The sequence below is a fragment of the Globicephala melas genome, chromosome 9 (genome assembly GCF_963455315.2).
Source record: "Globicephala melas chromosome 9, mGloMel1.2, whole genome shotgun sequence".
Classification (NCBI taxonomy): Eukaryota; Metazoa; Chordata; class Mammalia; order Artiodactyla; family Delphinidae; genus Globicephala; species Globicephala melas.
The window spans coordinates 72,571,331-72,587,422 of NC_083322.1; the positions used below are offsets into that span (position 1 = coordinate 72,571,331).

The window sequence follows — 16,092 nt, forward strand, 5'->3', positions numbered from 1 at the left end:
ATTCTGGGAAATATATAGTAAACATAACATACGTGATATCTACATAAACAGTACCACATTTCTGAAACTCTGGATGCATTTATTTGCCACTATTGCCTATAGTGTCCAAATGAATTAATTTATGACAATTCATGATTTTCATAAGTATTACAAAGTTAATGCTGCTAAGAAAATCAATCCCAAAAAGCAGCATAGGAAAATGGTTATAGTCACAAGCTCTGGAGACACAGCAAGTTGAAATCCTTACTCTGCCATTTAATAGTTTTAGGACTGTGGGTAAGTTGTTGAAATTCTCTGTGCCTCAGTTTTCTAAACTGTAAAGTGAGGAAAATAATAACATATTAATTAATTACATTGAGTAGTAAATGAGTTCAATTATGTAAAGTACCTAGAATTATTGTTAGCATAATAAATTTTATTATATTACCATTCTTAGCATTAGCGTTTGTTATCCAATCAAACTTTTAAAGAAAGTTCAAACCATGGTTATTGCTGTAATCAGGTACAGATTCAATGCTGTAATTATTTATCTAGGATGTACATAATTATTTACAGACATAGTGAGTCTGTGAGCTTCCTTTAGTGAGTTTTCATACAAAAGTGAAATAAAAACTGGTAGAGACACATACATACCAAAACTTCTTGTCATTCTTATTTTGTCTAGCAGCCTTCTCAGGAAAAGGAATTGTCTTTGATCTGTTAAAGCACCTCTTTAGAAAATTTTATTATGAGAAGTAAAAATTTTATTTTAAACTTGGCACAAAGTAAATAGCTCCTGAAAAAATGCCAAATAAAAAATTTCTTTCTCGGTAGAGAAATTTACTGAAAAAAAGAAAGTGATAGCATAAAGGAATATCTGATTAAAGATATTAGGATAGCTGGTTAAAGTTCATGTTAGTTTGAAATGCCTGATTAACAGTTGTTACTCTTGTTAAAGAATCACAGTGTCCCTGGGAAACCTTCCGTGTACATACTCTCCCTTGCACCCAAAATTATCTAAGTCTTTCCATCTCTACTCCCCACCATGGTCAGGGCCACCATCACCCCAACTGGCCTCTTCATTTCTGTCTTCTCCCCTCCTCCCATCTCTTCACGAGGAAGTCACAAATTTACTCGCACCACATTCAGATAAGCAGAGAATACGTAACTCCTTTATTTCACTGAAACTGGTCTTATTTCTTGGAGTAACAAGAAAAAAAAAAACTAGACTTAGAGCAATCTGGTTTAGAACTTTATCCTATTCTATGATTTAAGCAGCTTTAAGGTTTACTTGATGGCTTCGGAATTTCTCATTCTTTTGGAGGTGGACCCACCAATTTTGCTTTTTGGTCAGATTGGAATGGGCAGCAGTGGCAAGCCTGGAAAATGTTATTGTCTCCTGAGATCTATCTCAGGCCCAGGACCAACCTCACATTTAACTGCCTTGCTATATGTTATCAATTTGTAAGCTCCACAGAAGGCTGGGAAGAAGGGATCAGAGAGAGGGTATATTTGAGTCATCTCCCTCACAAATTCCTTTTACTAAGATCCGTCCTTGCTAGTGGGATAATTGTTTTGAATTAAGACATTGTTTTCTCTAGTTAATTGTACAGGTCTTTGGGGGAAAAGGCACAATAAAAGCTATTGTTACTCACTAACATTTTAGTATGAGTTGGACTTACTGTCTCTGTATCGAGTCCGAAAACGTTAGCAAGAACTGCTCAGGAATACACCACTTTCAATAACAGAAGCAGTACAATTTTAGAGGGATGCTTAATAAAGTTGCTTTGAATTTTTAAGGCATTCTTCTAGTGGTAATATGTATATTCTTCATTTAGGATATTAAAAATGCTGATGAACAGATGAACTCAATGGCATACTCTACTGAAAAAGGTATCAGCTCAATTCCTCTGTGCTCTATGAAGAGCATCAAGTCAGACTTTACTGACAAGTCTGAGGAATCCATCCAAAATAAAGAGGTAATGGTTCAACTATCACAAGTTACCAACATGTTGGTAACTTGTTACCAACTATCATGTTACCAACTATCTAACTAACTAACCTCAGACACCATGAAATCTCTCATCCAGCCCCTGAATATTAGCTTCTGTCTTCCTAACCACCAGTTTCCACATCATCCCACTCCTCTCTTTGGTCCACTATTTCCTCCCAAACTGGAATTCCCTTCTTCTCCTTGGGTCTGACAGATACTTGAGGTTGACCGCCCATTAACTATTCCCACCATCTTCCTACCCACTCTTCTCGGTCTCATCTGCCAATTATCAGCCTGAAGCCCTGGGATTATCTGCCCCAAACCTCCTCCTCTGCCCTTCTCCGGCATTGCCAGTCTACTGCTTTTAATTCTAGATTCAGTACTTTCCATTTAGGTACGTGGTCATACATAGCATTCACACACACTTATATATATATAACATATATATATATATAACATATATATATATATATACACATATATATAATTTTTTTTTGGCGGTACGCAGGCCTCTCACTGTTGTGGCCTCTCCCGTTGCGGAGCACAGGCTCCGGACGCGCAGGCTCAGCGGCCATGGCTCACGGGCCCAGCCGCTCCGTGGCATGTGGGATCTTCCCGGACCGGGGCACGAACCCGTGTCCCCATCGGCAGGCGGACTCTCAACCACTGTGCCACCAGGGAAGCCCCTATATTTTTTCTTATCTATTAATTTTCTTTAAAATATACACTACCAAACGTAAGGTAGATAGCTAGTGGGAAGCAGCTGCATAGCACAGGGAGATCAGCTTGGTGCTTTGTGACCGCCTGGAGGGGTGGGATAGGGAGGGTGGGAGGGAGGGAGACGCAAGAGGGAAGAGATATGGGTACATATGTATATGTATAACTGATTCACTTTGTTATAAAGCAGAAACTAACACACCATTGTAAAGCAATTATACTCTAGTAAAGATGTAAAAAAAAAAACCTAAGTATAAAAAAATAAATAAATAAAATGCATTTGAAAGCCAAAAACTAATAATAATAATAATCATTTACATAAACATGCAAAGAAAAATATTAAGTAAATAATAGCATAGATAATTTGCCATATGGCAAAAGGCCTGAGTATAAGAATACAGTAAAAGGGTTTGTACCATATTGTAAAAACACTGTGTGAAAACATCTATTAATAGCTGTTGGACCTACCACCGTAATTGCTGCAAACAAAGTGAAAATCTACCTCAAAGTCTGCAAATTCACTAGGTCTATAAAGTGGATTTTCAAAACCTAAGAAAGATGAAATTCATAAAATTAAAAAGCAATTTCCCAGACTTTGGAGAAAATGGTAGGGTAAATTTACACTCTGATACAACTGCTCTGCTCCATACACACAGGAATGATACATAAAACATAAAAAGAGAAAAGCCAATTAGATATACCCAGGCTCCAAAACAAGATCTCTACCAACCAGAAATAGAGCAAAAGTACAAAGTAGTGAGCTGTGCTACAGTCATGGACCTACTCTTAACAGGAGGCTACAAACTTGGTTACCAGTGCCTGGAGCTATACCAAGTACAAAGCTGAGAGCCTGGAAAGATAGTATTAACAACCAAGAACTGAAACAAGCCAAGCACCAGCTCCATGGCCATATTTGTAAAGGGTTCTTTCAGCCTGTGGTATTGCAGTGAAAAGTGAACAAGGAAATGAAGGGACTATAAAAATGAATAACGAGGGCTTCCCTGGTGGCGCAGCGGTTGAGAGTCCACCTGCCGATGCAGGGGACGCGGGTTCGTGCCCCGGTCCGGGAAGATCCCACATGCCGCGGAGCGGTTAGGCCCGTGAGCTGTGGCCGCTGAGCCTGCGCGTCCGGAGCCTGTGCTCTGCAACGGGAGAGGCCACAACAGTGAGAGGCCCTAGTACCGCAAAAAAAAAAAAATTTTAAAAGTGAATAACGAAATGAAAAATGTGAAACAGGATTTTAGAATAGTTAATGGGAGGTTATATTAGTCTGGGTTGAGTCAGAAGACAGAAACCACACAATGATTTGAACAGAGAAAGTTTAGTGTAATGAATCAGTAGGGAATTGGAGTAATAGGAATTGGCTAGTGGAAATTAAGAGAACTCTAAAGAATTCAGAGGTCATAATAAAAAGTACCAACTACCACCCCTGGGGTGAAAAGAGACCCAAGGAAGAGCATTCATTATTGCCCGAAACTGAAGTGGAGATACAGGCCTTACTGCAAAGGGCACAGCTTTGGCTCACTGGATAGCAGAGAAGATGCCCAGGTACCTCACTGGTGGAGCTTGCTTGAAATCTGTCCTCCAAGGTGCCAAGGGAGACCTTCCACAGGGAGGTTCTGAGCTTCAAAACCCACTAGGTGCCAGGAGAAGCTACTGGGCACTGCTGAAACCAGGGGCTGGAGAGGTTGCCTTCTGCAGGAGTCAAGTGCAGTTCTGTGTATAAGAGGTGCAGACATCAGCGACCTGGCTGAAACATAAGCCTGTGCTGTCTGGGCCCCATGGCTACACTTCTAATGGGTAAGCCAAGAGCTGGAGAAAGCGCTTGATGGCCAAACACAGAAGAAAATTGCACTCTACAGGCACCCAACTCTGAAAAAACTGTTCAGGCAAAACAGCGGAGAAAAAAGTTCATCTTGCAGGAGCTTTCCCAGTAAGCTACTGGTAAGAGCAGGAAGAATAATCCCCTCCTACAATGTCTTTCCAGCAGCCTCTACTGACGGAGCTTGACATCTTACCAAGTGGTAAAAGAGAAAAGTTTATCAGACAAAAGGATGAATTTGGACCTGAGAAGCAAAAAATCAGTAACCAGGACAGAGCTGGTATTATTTTGAACAGGGGAATCAGCAAACATAAGGGCCTGGAATTGGGAGCCACAGTGACTAAGGAGGAGAGAGGTGAGCAGAGAAGTGTATGAGATACTCAGGGACCAGATCATGTAGCACCTTGTAGGACATAAAAACAATTTTGTATTCTATTCTTACTCTAACAGAATGTCATTGGGGGTTTTTAACCAGTGGTTCATGACTCACAGGAATTAACCTGAATGGGCAAAAAAAAATCACAACTATTTTTTCTACCTATACTTGATAGAAATTTAATTTACTTTAATTATGAATATAAATAACAGACTACATTAGTATTACCAGGGCCTGCGATGTCGCCAATGAAAATCACAGAAATATTTATATCACATTATAGTTACTACAGATATCTTAGAATATCTTTTTTTATTTTTATTTTTGGCCATGCCATGCAGTATGCGGGATCTAAGTTCCCCAACCAGGAATCTAACCCATCCTCCCTGAAGTGGAAGCACAGAGCCCTAATCCACCAGGGAATTCCCCAGAATATCTTTATATTCATCACTATTAGATCTTGTTATTTAATGTGCCAATAATGAAGCACATAACTGATATCAGATATCAGCTTTGAATTTTTTGTTAAACATTTTAAATATTATATCTCAATATAATTGGCTTTCTTTGAGATGTGTTATTTGGTACATTGTTATAAATTCTTCTAGGAAGGATTCCATAGACTTCATCAGTTTTCTGAAGGGGTCCATGACACAAACAGGTTAAGAACTCTAATGACCCACATGGGAAAGGAATCTAAAAAAGAGTAGATATAGGTATATGTAGAACTGATTCACTTTGCTATACACCTGAAACTAACACAACATTGTAAATCAGCTATACTCAAATTAAAAAAAAATGTTTAATCTACTTAAAAAAAAAAACCTGTTGCATGAGAGGGTCTTATTCAGAAGAGTGCATGAACTGAGTTGCTTGATGTGGCTGCTGTGTGGAGAATGGCACTTGGGAGCCAAAGTGGGATCAGGGAGAGCAGAGCAGAGAAGAGATGATAGTGGTGAAAACAAATGGACTGATATGCCTGACTAAAGCAGTCTAAGGAGAAAGAATAGATGGAGGAGCAACTAGGACAGGAGATTGAGACCCAGGATACTGCAAAATTTAAATTCAGGTAGAAAAGCAGTAGCCAGAACAGGACACCTAAAGAATGGCTGGAAAATAAAAAGAAAGCTAAGATTGTGTGGCATCATAGAAGCCAACTAAGAAAAGTACTACAAAAAGAGGAATAGATCATTTACGTCAATTGCTGTGGAAACCAGATGAAATTAGAGATTTCTACTTCCAGCCAAGATAGGTTAACAGGGACAAGATTTACCTTCCCGCTTGACACACCTAATAAACTAGAAAAAAGTATGTGAAACAGTCTTCTAACATTGGACATCAGGCATAACAAGACAGTGATCCCTGAGGAAAGGGAAACAAATGAAATGAATCTTATCATTGACCCAGGTTACTGTCAAGTTATAGGCCTAAGAGCTGGAACGGGAACCTAGGCAGAGCCCAAGAGGCCAAAGTAGGCAGTCTTCAGAGCAAAGAAGTAGAGGGAAGAGAGCAGCTCAGAGAGAGAGTTCCACAAATATGCAGAGGTTCTCCCTTGACTCTTCATCTGAGTACTAATTAATGCATTTACTGAGAAAACTGACAAAGGCAAAGGAAAGTATAAGAAGGAAAAATTCTTGGAGCTCACAAAGGGCCAGGAATAGTTCTTATTAAACCAACCAAAGTGAGGAATCTCTAAATTCATGGGGAATTTAGTTGAATCTTAAGAAAAGTATTAACTCAGCGTAGGAAAATTATTCCCAGACTAAACTCAGCTCTGAGCCCAGCAAACAAGACCCAACAGCAAATTTCAAAAGTATCAAACTGTTTCCAAGTAATTTAAATGTGTTCCAGAACAAGGTTCAATAATATGTATAAGAATTCAAAAATAACCAATGAGTAAAATTTACAATGTCTGGCATCTAATCAAAAATCTCCAGGCAAGAAAAACAGCAGGAAAATAGTACCCAAAATGAAGAAAAAAAATCAATCAATAGAAATAGACCCAGAAATGACACACTTGATAGAAATAGTAGGAACATTAAACAATTATTATAACTATATTTTATATGTTCCCAAAGGAGAAAGGGAACCAAAAATCATTTGAACAAATAATGAAAAAAATTTTCCAAATTTGATGAAAACTGAAAACCCACAGATCTAAGAAGCTCAATAGATTCCAAGCGCAAGAAACACAAGGAACACTACGCCAAGGCACACCATAGTCAAATTGCTTAAAAACAGTGATAAGGAGAAAAATTATAAAGCATCCAGAGAAAATCATCACAATTTGTATAAAGGAAAAAACAAGAAATATCACAGAGTTCTCATTAGAAACAATGCAAACCATAAGACAATAGAGCAATATCTTTAAAGTAATGAAAGGAAAAAAACTCAGAATACTACCTGCAGAAAAATACCTTTCAAAAATGAAGGCAACATGCAGAATTTTTAGGTAAAAGAAGGCTAAAACAATTCATCACCTGTAGATGTAGTGCAGACTACAAGAAATGTTAAAGGAAGTCCTTCAGGCAAAAGAAAATGGTACCAGGTGGAAATCTGAATCTACACAAAGGAATGAAGAGTATCACAATGTTCTATCTAGGGGCTTCCCTGGTGGCGCAGTGGTTGAGGGTCAGCCTGCTGATGCGGGAGACACGGGTTCGTGCCCCGGTCTGGGAGGATACCACATGCCGCAGAGCAGCTGGGCCTGTGTGCCATGGCCGCTGAGCCTGCGCATCCGGAGCCTGTGCTCCACAGCGGGAGAGGCCGCAGCGGTGAGAGGCCTGCGTACCGCAAAAAAAAAAAAATGTTCTACCTATACAAAGGAATGAAGAGTATCAATAATGTTTTTTAAATAATCTACTTTAAAGAAAAAAAGCATTATAGTGTGGGGTAAAGGTAAAAATGTATAAAAACAATAGCCAAAAGACTGGAAATGGAAGTATTCTATTCAAGGTTCTTAAATGGTATATACTATTATATTACTTGAAGGTAGACTGTGATGTTAGTGGCAGTCAAAGTATATTCCAGAGCAAAAAAGTTACCCGGGATAAAGAAGGTTATTTGAAAATTATAAAAGGATCCACCTATCAAGAACTGAAAAAAGAAACAGACAAATTCACAATTATATTCACAGATTTTAATACCCTCTCTTAAATATTGATGGAATAGGTAGATAAAAATTCAACTGGGATATAGATGACTTTAATAGCACTGTCAACTAACTTGACAACAACCAAGCTGACAACCAACTAACAGACATTTATGCAAGAATCCACCTATCAACAGAAAAATACACATTCTTTTCAAATGTACCAGAAACATTTACCAAGATAGATCATAACACAAGTCTCAACAAACTTTAAAAATTTCAAGTAATGCAAAGTATATTACCTGACCAAAATAGAATTAAATCAGAAATCAAGAATAAAAGTGGCCTGGGAAATCTTGAAATATTTGGAAGCTAAATAACTCACTTCTCAATAATACACAATCAAAGAAGATATCAAAAGAGAAATTCAAAAGTATTTTGAACTGAATGAAAATAAAAACCAAACATAATCAAAACATGTGGTATGAAGATTAAAGTGGTACTGAGGAAGAAATTTATACTACTAAACACCTATATTATATTAAAAAGAAAGATCTCAAATGAATAAACTTCCCCTTTAAGAAACTAGAAGGGTGCTTCCCTGGTGGCGCAGTGGTTGAGAGTCTGCCTGCTGATGCAGGGGACACGGGTTCGTGTCCCGGTTCGGGAAGATCCCACATGCCGCGGAGCGGCTGGGCCCGTGAGCCATGGCCGCTGAGCCTGCATGTCCAGAGCCTGTGCTCCGCAACGGGAGAGGCCACAACAGTGAGAGGCCCGCATACCGCAAGAAAAAAAAAAAGAAACTAAAAGGAAGAAAATAATTATAAAGAAGAAACATCAATGAAATCCAAATCTGCTTCTTTGAGAACATCAATAAACTGAAAAGCTCTGGACTGACTGAGCAAATGAAAAGAGAGAAGACACAAATTACCAATATTAAGAATGAGAGTGGTGATATCACTACAGATTCTATAGCTATTAAAAGAATAATAAAGTAATCTTATGGAAACTAATCCTACAACTCCAATGAAATGGACAAATTCTTTGAAGGACACAAACTACCAAAGCCTACTCAAGAATAAAATAATAGCTTGAATAATCTTATATCAATTAAAAAGAAATTGAATTTGAAGTTAAAACCTTTTTCATAAAGAAAACTGAAGGCCCAGGTGGCTTTACTTGTGAATTCTATGAAGTAGAAAATTGAAGAGGAAGAACATTCCATTCTGAGCACAACATTACTCTGATATCAAAATTAGAGCTATTACAAGAAAAGAAAATTATAGACAAATATCCTTTATGAACACAGATGGAAAAATTGTTAACAAAATTTTAGCAAATCTAACCAACAATGTATGAAAAGAATAATACATCATCACAAAGTAGGGTTTATCCAAGGAATGCAAGCTTGGTTTAAAGTTCAGAAATTAATGTAATTTCCCTTACTAAAAATATAAAAGAAAAAACTATCCAATCATCTCAATCAAAGCAAAAAGCTCATTTGGCAAAATGCACCATCCATTCCTGATAACTCTCAAGAAACTAGGAATTTAAAGAAATTCTCTCAACCTGATAGAGGGAATCAACCAAAAATCTACAGCTGACAATATACTAAATGGTGAAAGATCAGGAATGAGGCAAGTATGTACACTTTCACCACTTCTACTCAACTGAAAGTTCCAGCCTGTGCAATAGGACCAGAAAATAAAAGGCATCCATATAGAAAAGAAAGATATAAAACTGTCTTTATTCACAAACAACATAATTACAACATGATTATCATTCTATGGAATCCACAAGAAAAGGTACTATGGTGTCACACCAAAAAAAGGTACTACAACTGACAACTGAGTTTGGCTGACAACTGATCAGAATATGTGATCAATATATAAAAATCAACTCTAATTCTATAATCTAAAAACAAAAAGTAGGAAAATGAAATTCAAAACAGTGTCATGTACAGTAGTATCAAAAATATTAAATACTTGGGTATAAATTTGATAAAGATTATAAGACCCCACACTGAAATATATAAAATATTACTAAGAAAAATGGAAGCAGACCTAAATAGAGAGAAATACCATGTATGTGAATAAAAAAATTCAATATTATTAAGATGTCAGTTCTCCCCAAATTGGTCTATATGTTCAAGGCAATCCCAGTAAACATCTTAGCAGGCTTTTTTGTAAAATTTGACAATCTGATTCTAGATGGAAATTCAAAAGGATAAAATGGATAAAACAACTTTTAAAAAGAACAAAGTTGTAGGATTTATAATTCCTAATTCCAGTTTTTAATACAAAGCTATAGTAATCGAAATAATGTGCTATTGGAACAAAAATAGACAAATAGATCAATAGAGCAGAATAGAGTGTCAAGAAATAGACCCACACACATATGGTCAACTGTTTAGACGAAAGTGGCAAAGGCAGTTCAACAGAGAATGTATAGTCCTTTTAAGAAATGATGCTGAAAGAATTACATATCTATTCAAAAGACTCATCCTCAATCCATACCTCAAAGCACAGATGAAAATTAACTATAAATGGAATACAGACCTTACTGAAGAACCTAACGTTAGAAACTTTTCATAAGAAAATACAGTAGAAAACCTTTATTACTTTGAATTAAGCAAAGATTTCCTTGCTATAAACAGCAAAAACACAATTCATAAAAGAAAAAAATTGATAAATTAGACTTCACCAAAATCCATAAAATTGCTATTTGTAAAACTTCCTTTTTTTGGCTGCACCACGTGGATCTTAGTTCCCTGACCAGGTATCGAACCTGGACTCCAGCTGTGAAAGCGCTGAGTCCTAACCACTGGACCGCCAGGGAATTCCCTGTAAAACTTTTTAAGAAATGAAAACATAGGCCATAAACTGGAAGAAAATATTTGTGTCACATATGTGATAAAGGACTGTGTCCAGAATATACAAAGAACTCCCAAAGCACAGTAATAAAAATACCAATAACCCAATTGAAAAATGAGCAGAAGATTTTAATAGACATTTGCCAAAGAAGATATGCATATGGGAAATGAGCACACAAAAAGGTGCCTAAAATCATTAGGCATTAGAGAAATGCAAATTAAATCATAACCGAGATGTCATGATACATCTGTTAGAATGGTTATATCTAAAAAGACTGTACCAAGTATTGGTGATGATGTGGAGCATCTAGAACTCCACATTTTGTTGGTGGGAATAAAAAATTAGTAATCCCACTTCAGAAAATCATTTAGCAGTTTCTTAAAAAGTTAAACATATACCTACTATGATCCAGCCACTCCTTTTCTAGGTTTTTACCCAAGAGAAATGAAAGCATATGTTCACACAAAGTCTTGTATGTGGGTATTTATAGTAGCTTTATTTGTAATAGCCCCAAACTTGGAATGACCCAAACTTATGTCAACAGATAAATTTTGGTATATCCATACAATGGAATACTACTCAGCAATGAAAATGAATGAAATATTAATTCATGCAACAGAATGAGTAAATCTCAAAGTAATTATGTTGAGCAAAAGAATCCAGACGAAAAGAGCACATACTATGTGATTCCATTTATTAAAAGAAAACTCTAGAAATTGCAAAACAATCTATAGTGACAGAAAACACATGAGTGGTTTTAGTGGAAGAGCACTGGCAGCTGAGAGGTATAGAAGAAACGGAATACAAAAGCAGGAGAAAACTTACAGGGGTAATGGATATGTTCACTATGTTGACTGTGGTGAAGGTTTCATGGGTGTGTAGTTATGTCTAAACTTTTCAAATTGTACATTTTAAATATGTGCAGCTTATTGCATGAAAATTATAACGCAATAAAGCTCTAAAATATATCAGATTAAATTTTTAAATCTTTAAGAGATTTGTTTAGCTTTTTTAAATGTTTTCATATCTCTTTACAAAATGCCTCTAATTTCATATATTTTTATATCAAATTCTGTTAAAACATGCTATAACCTGTAACACAGTTAGGTAGCACAGAGTCCTTCATGATTTTACTAAAAATTTTCATTTTGTTTTGATCCTATTTCATTTTATTCTTTTCTATCTTATAACTTTATTTAAGTAATACCCATTTTTTTCCATCTGTTTTATATTTTTAGAGGCAAAAGGGTAGATTATTCTGTAGGAGCAAGACAGCCCTCCTACATTTACTGGCTCTGTAATTTACTGGTATTGTTCCTAGGACATGCTAAGCCTTAGTTTCCTTACAAAATGAGGTAATTTTATAAAGAATTTGACAAAAAAGAAAATCTGTATTTAGTGCTCCACAAAGAGTTGGAATGGAACTTTTAAAATTTCTGTATATTCTGTTGGACAGTGACCTAACTGAAAAATAAGGCTCTTTATGATGTTAATCTTCAGAAAACTTCAGAAAGAAAGATAATAGGTAATCAAATTATTAAGTAACCCCAGGTTTAGCCAATCCTGAAAATAGACTTTAAAGGCTTTAGAATTTTAAAAGTTCTTTTGTTCAAACAATGGAGTTTCTATTATAGTTGCCAGACTAAAATTAAAGCAAGAATTATAAACTATTTTATAGTCTTTCCTGACGTCTTTCTCTGGTTATTAGGTTCATAAACGCCATTACTTCAAGAGTGAATGCCATGAGGAAGTTTTAACATATGAAATGCCTAGTAGTTCGCTGTCTACTTTCCTATTCAAAATAATTACTCACTACAAAATTATTCATAAGATTTTTTAAGTTTCTGAAATAAATCCTCTACATATTCCAGACAAGAGTAAGGGGAATTCACCATTGTGTTATTTATCCTCTGATTATTGTGACCACTACCTCCCCATAGCACCCTCCATGGATCCCAGGAAAGACTGGCAGATACCAGAGCTACTTGCAGTGTTCTTTCTCTGTATAAGATCTGGGATTTTGCATAATATTATCCTTCCTTTTATAATAACATCAGCAACAGCTAACATTTATTGGGTACTTACTGTTTTCAAATACTGAGTTAAGCTTAATTCTAAAAACAATCCTCAGGCTTCCCTGGTGGCTCAGTGGTTAAAAATCCACCTGCCAATGCAGGGGACATGGGTTCAAACCCTGGTCAGGGAAGATCCCACATGCTGTGGAGCAACTAAGCCCATGCACCACAACTACTGAGCCTGTGCTCTAGAGCCCACGAGCCACAATCACTGAAGCCCAGGCACCTAGAGCCGTTGCTCTGCAATGAGAGAAGCCATAGCAATGAGAAGCCCACGCACCGCAATGAAGAGTAGCCCCCACTCACCACAACTAGAGAAAGCCCACACGCAGCAACGAAGACCCAATGCAGCCAAAAATAAATAAATAAATTTAATAAAATAAAATAAAAAAATAAAAACAATCCTCTACTCAGCCGTAAAAAGGAATGAAATAATGCCACTTGCAGCAACATGGATGTACCTAGAGATTATTTTACTAAGTGAAGTAAATCAGACAGAGAAATACAAATATCATATTATATCACTTATATGTGGAATCTAAAAGAGTGATACAAATGAACTTATTTACAAAATAGAAACAGACTCACAAACTTACAGTTACCAAAGGGGAAAGGTGGGCGGTGAGGGATAAATTAGGAGTTTGGGATCATATACTCATATACTCACTGCTACACATAAAATAGATAATCAACAAGGACCTACTGTATAGCACAGGGAACTCTACTCAATATTCTGTAATAACCTATTTGGGAAAAGAATCTGAAAAAGAATGGTTATATGCATAACTGAATCACTTTGCTGTACACCTGAAACTAACACAACATTGTAAATCAACTATCCTCCAATATAAAATAAAATTTTTATTTTAAATCCTGTAAGATAGGAACTGATACCTTCCTCAAAAATATAAGGAAACTGAGGCTTGGTGATTGTAAATAATATGTTCAGATATTGCAACACTTAACTTATAAATAGGAACCCCAAAACAAGCTTTTAACCAAGATATTAGAAAAATATTTCCATAAATAAGTCACAAAGCTACAAAATTTTCAAGCTTAAAATGCTAGAAAAACTTTTATCTTTGTCTCTGCTTAGTTCCTATCTAGATTTCGTCCTATGCTAGAGCATGATGTGCAATCCAGTTTAACAGGTGTAAAGGAAAATATGCCTGTCATTTCTTTTGTGAATCTTAGCTCTCAGAACATGTGGGTTAATTTGTACTTTTTTAATGATAGTGGCTGAGTGAAATGCCAAAAGGTGATAAGTTGCACAAATAGTCACTTTTGTGTAAAATTTATTTTGTTTTGAGATCTTTATCAGTAATATGGGCAGTAAAATTTTTCTAAGAAAAATTCTACTTTCTACTCTGTTACCTATTATATTTGACATTTTACATTATAGATTTATTCAAGATTGGCTAACTTCTCTAGGTTCCATTATGCTCTCAAACTGGGGTTATAACCAAGGTATTTTATTTATAGACAAGTCTTCCTGAAGTTTCTCTTTAAAAAATTTTTAAATTAAACAAGTCTGAATGGCCTTCTGTGGTTCTGGGGATATTGGCTTCTGTTCTAAATGGAACTGTTCATCCAGTATTTTCCATCATCTTTGCAAAAATTGTAACTGTAAGTAAAATTTATTTGCTAATATTTTTAACAATTTTAAACAATGTGTAACCTGAGAGAACAGACTTGGTATACTTTGACCCAGCAAGGGGAAAATTGGGACGTGTAGTAGGTCACCCCTAGTGTGGGATCCATGATAGAAAGGTTAACTAATGTTCTCAGGGGATAAGCCAGCCTCTATTGTGAAGTGTTTGGCTGGACCTTGTTGACTGGGCAATCAGTAAAGAAATTGCTTTGTTTTCTAATTCTGACTCCAGTGCTGTATCAGCATTCCAAAGCACTGAAGTAATAAAAGAGACAAATACGACCACTCTTTCTTTCAACTGGTCTGAACAATGGCCATTTTTTATTACCAGCCAGCTCAGAGAGAGGAAATAATGAGAGTTTGGGATTGTGCTGGGGAACCCAGGAGAGCTGATGAATTCATGGATCTTATTAGAGCCACCTTAAGTCTTCAGTCTCCTGGACTGTTGCTACACTGTGTCAACATAGATGCCAGTATATGTATAACTACTAATTTTAGGAACAATTTCTGGAGAAATTTATAAAGGTCTCATATTGCAGGTAGTACTCTGAATAGACGAATATCAAGAAACCTGAGTTATGAGAAGTTATTAGAAATAATAACTCAATCAGAAAACTAATTTCAATAGTTTCTTTGAAAATATGTGGTGATATTAATAGCAGATAGAGGACTCATTTGTCTGATCCTGTATTTACATAGCTTAAGTGAGAGAATTAAGAGTGAATTTTTTTTTTTATTGAAGTAGTGAATTTTTTTTTATGTAATGAATGTAAAGGATAGTATAATGGTGCATTTTTTCCCCAGAAATGTGTGGAAATTACTGTGCTGAAATTCATTTTTAAAATCCTGATGAATAGACATTTTAGTTTTTTCTCCTTCTTTTATAATATATTCTCCTCCAATCACCTGATTAAAAAAATCTATTCTTTTTCAGATGTTTGAAAATGATGATAAAACCACATTAAAGCATGATGCAGAAATTTATTCCATGATATTTGTAATTTTGGGTATTATTTGCTTTGTCAGTTATTTCATTCAGGTAAACTTTTAATGAATTAAACAAATATGTACGTGATTACTGTTTTATGTCATCCTATTTGAGTTAAAAATAGTAACTAAATATAATAACTAAATAAAATACAAATATGTAAATATAGTAACTGAATGTTCCAAAGAAATAAATAAGACAGTTAAAAATAAATGTAGATTTTTGTTTGTTTGTTTCTTTTCCAGGGATTATTTTATGGCAGAGCAGGGGAAATTTTAACCATGAGATTAAGATACTTGGCATTTAAAGCCATGTTATATCAGGTCAGTGTTTAGTTGGGCTTTTTTCTTATTTTATTTTAAATGTGTTTTAAAATATTCTAGCTTTTAGTTTTTCTTCACATCAATTTCTTGACATAAGCTTTCCTTTGATCATTTAAAAGCATCCTTTTTTGTGTACCAAGCAGCAACTGTATTAGAATTATTGTACTGTATTTTCTAACAGAAGCAAGTCCAAAATTGTTATGT

The 16,092-nt window shown here is 35.8% G+C and overlaps 1 protein-coding gene across 1 annotated transcript in view; it reads left to right on the forward strand.

Annotated features, from left to right (window-relative positions):
* Window positions 1-16,092, forward strand: part of ABCB5 (ATP binding cassette subfamily B member 5) — a 111,626-nt gene that overhangs the window by 54,822 nt on the left and 40,712 nt on the right. Inside the window, 4 exon segments of the mRNA XM_060305017.1 lie at window positions 1,818-1,958; window positions 14,409-14,552; window positions 15,512-15,616; window positions 15,811-15,888. Coding sequence (XP_060161000.1) covers window positions 1,818-1,958; window positions 14,409-14,552; window positions 15,512-15,616; window positions 15,811-15,888 — 468 coding nt within the window.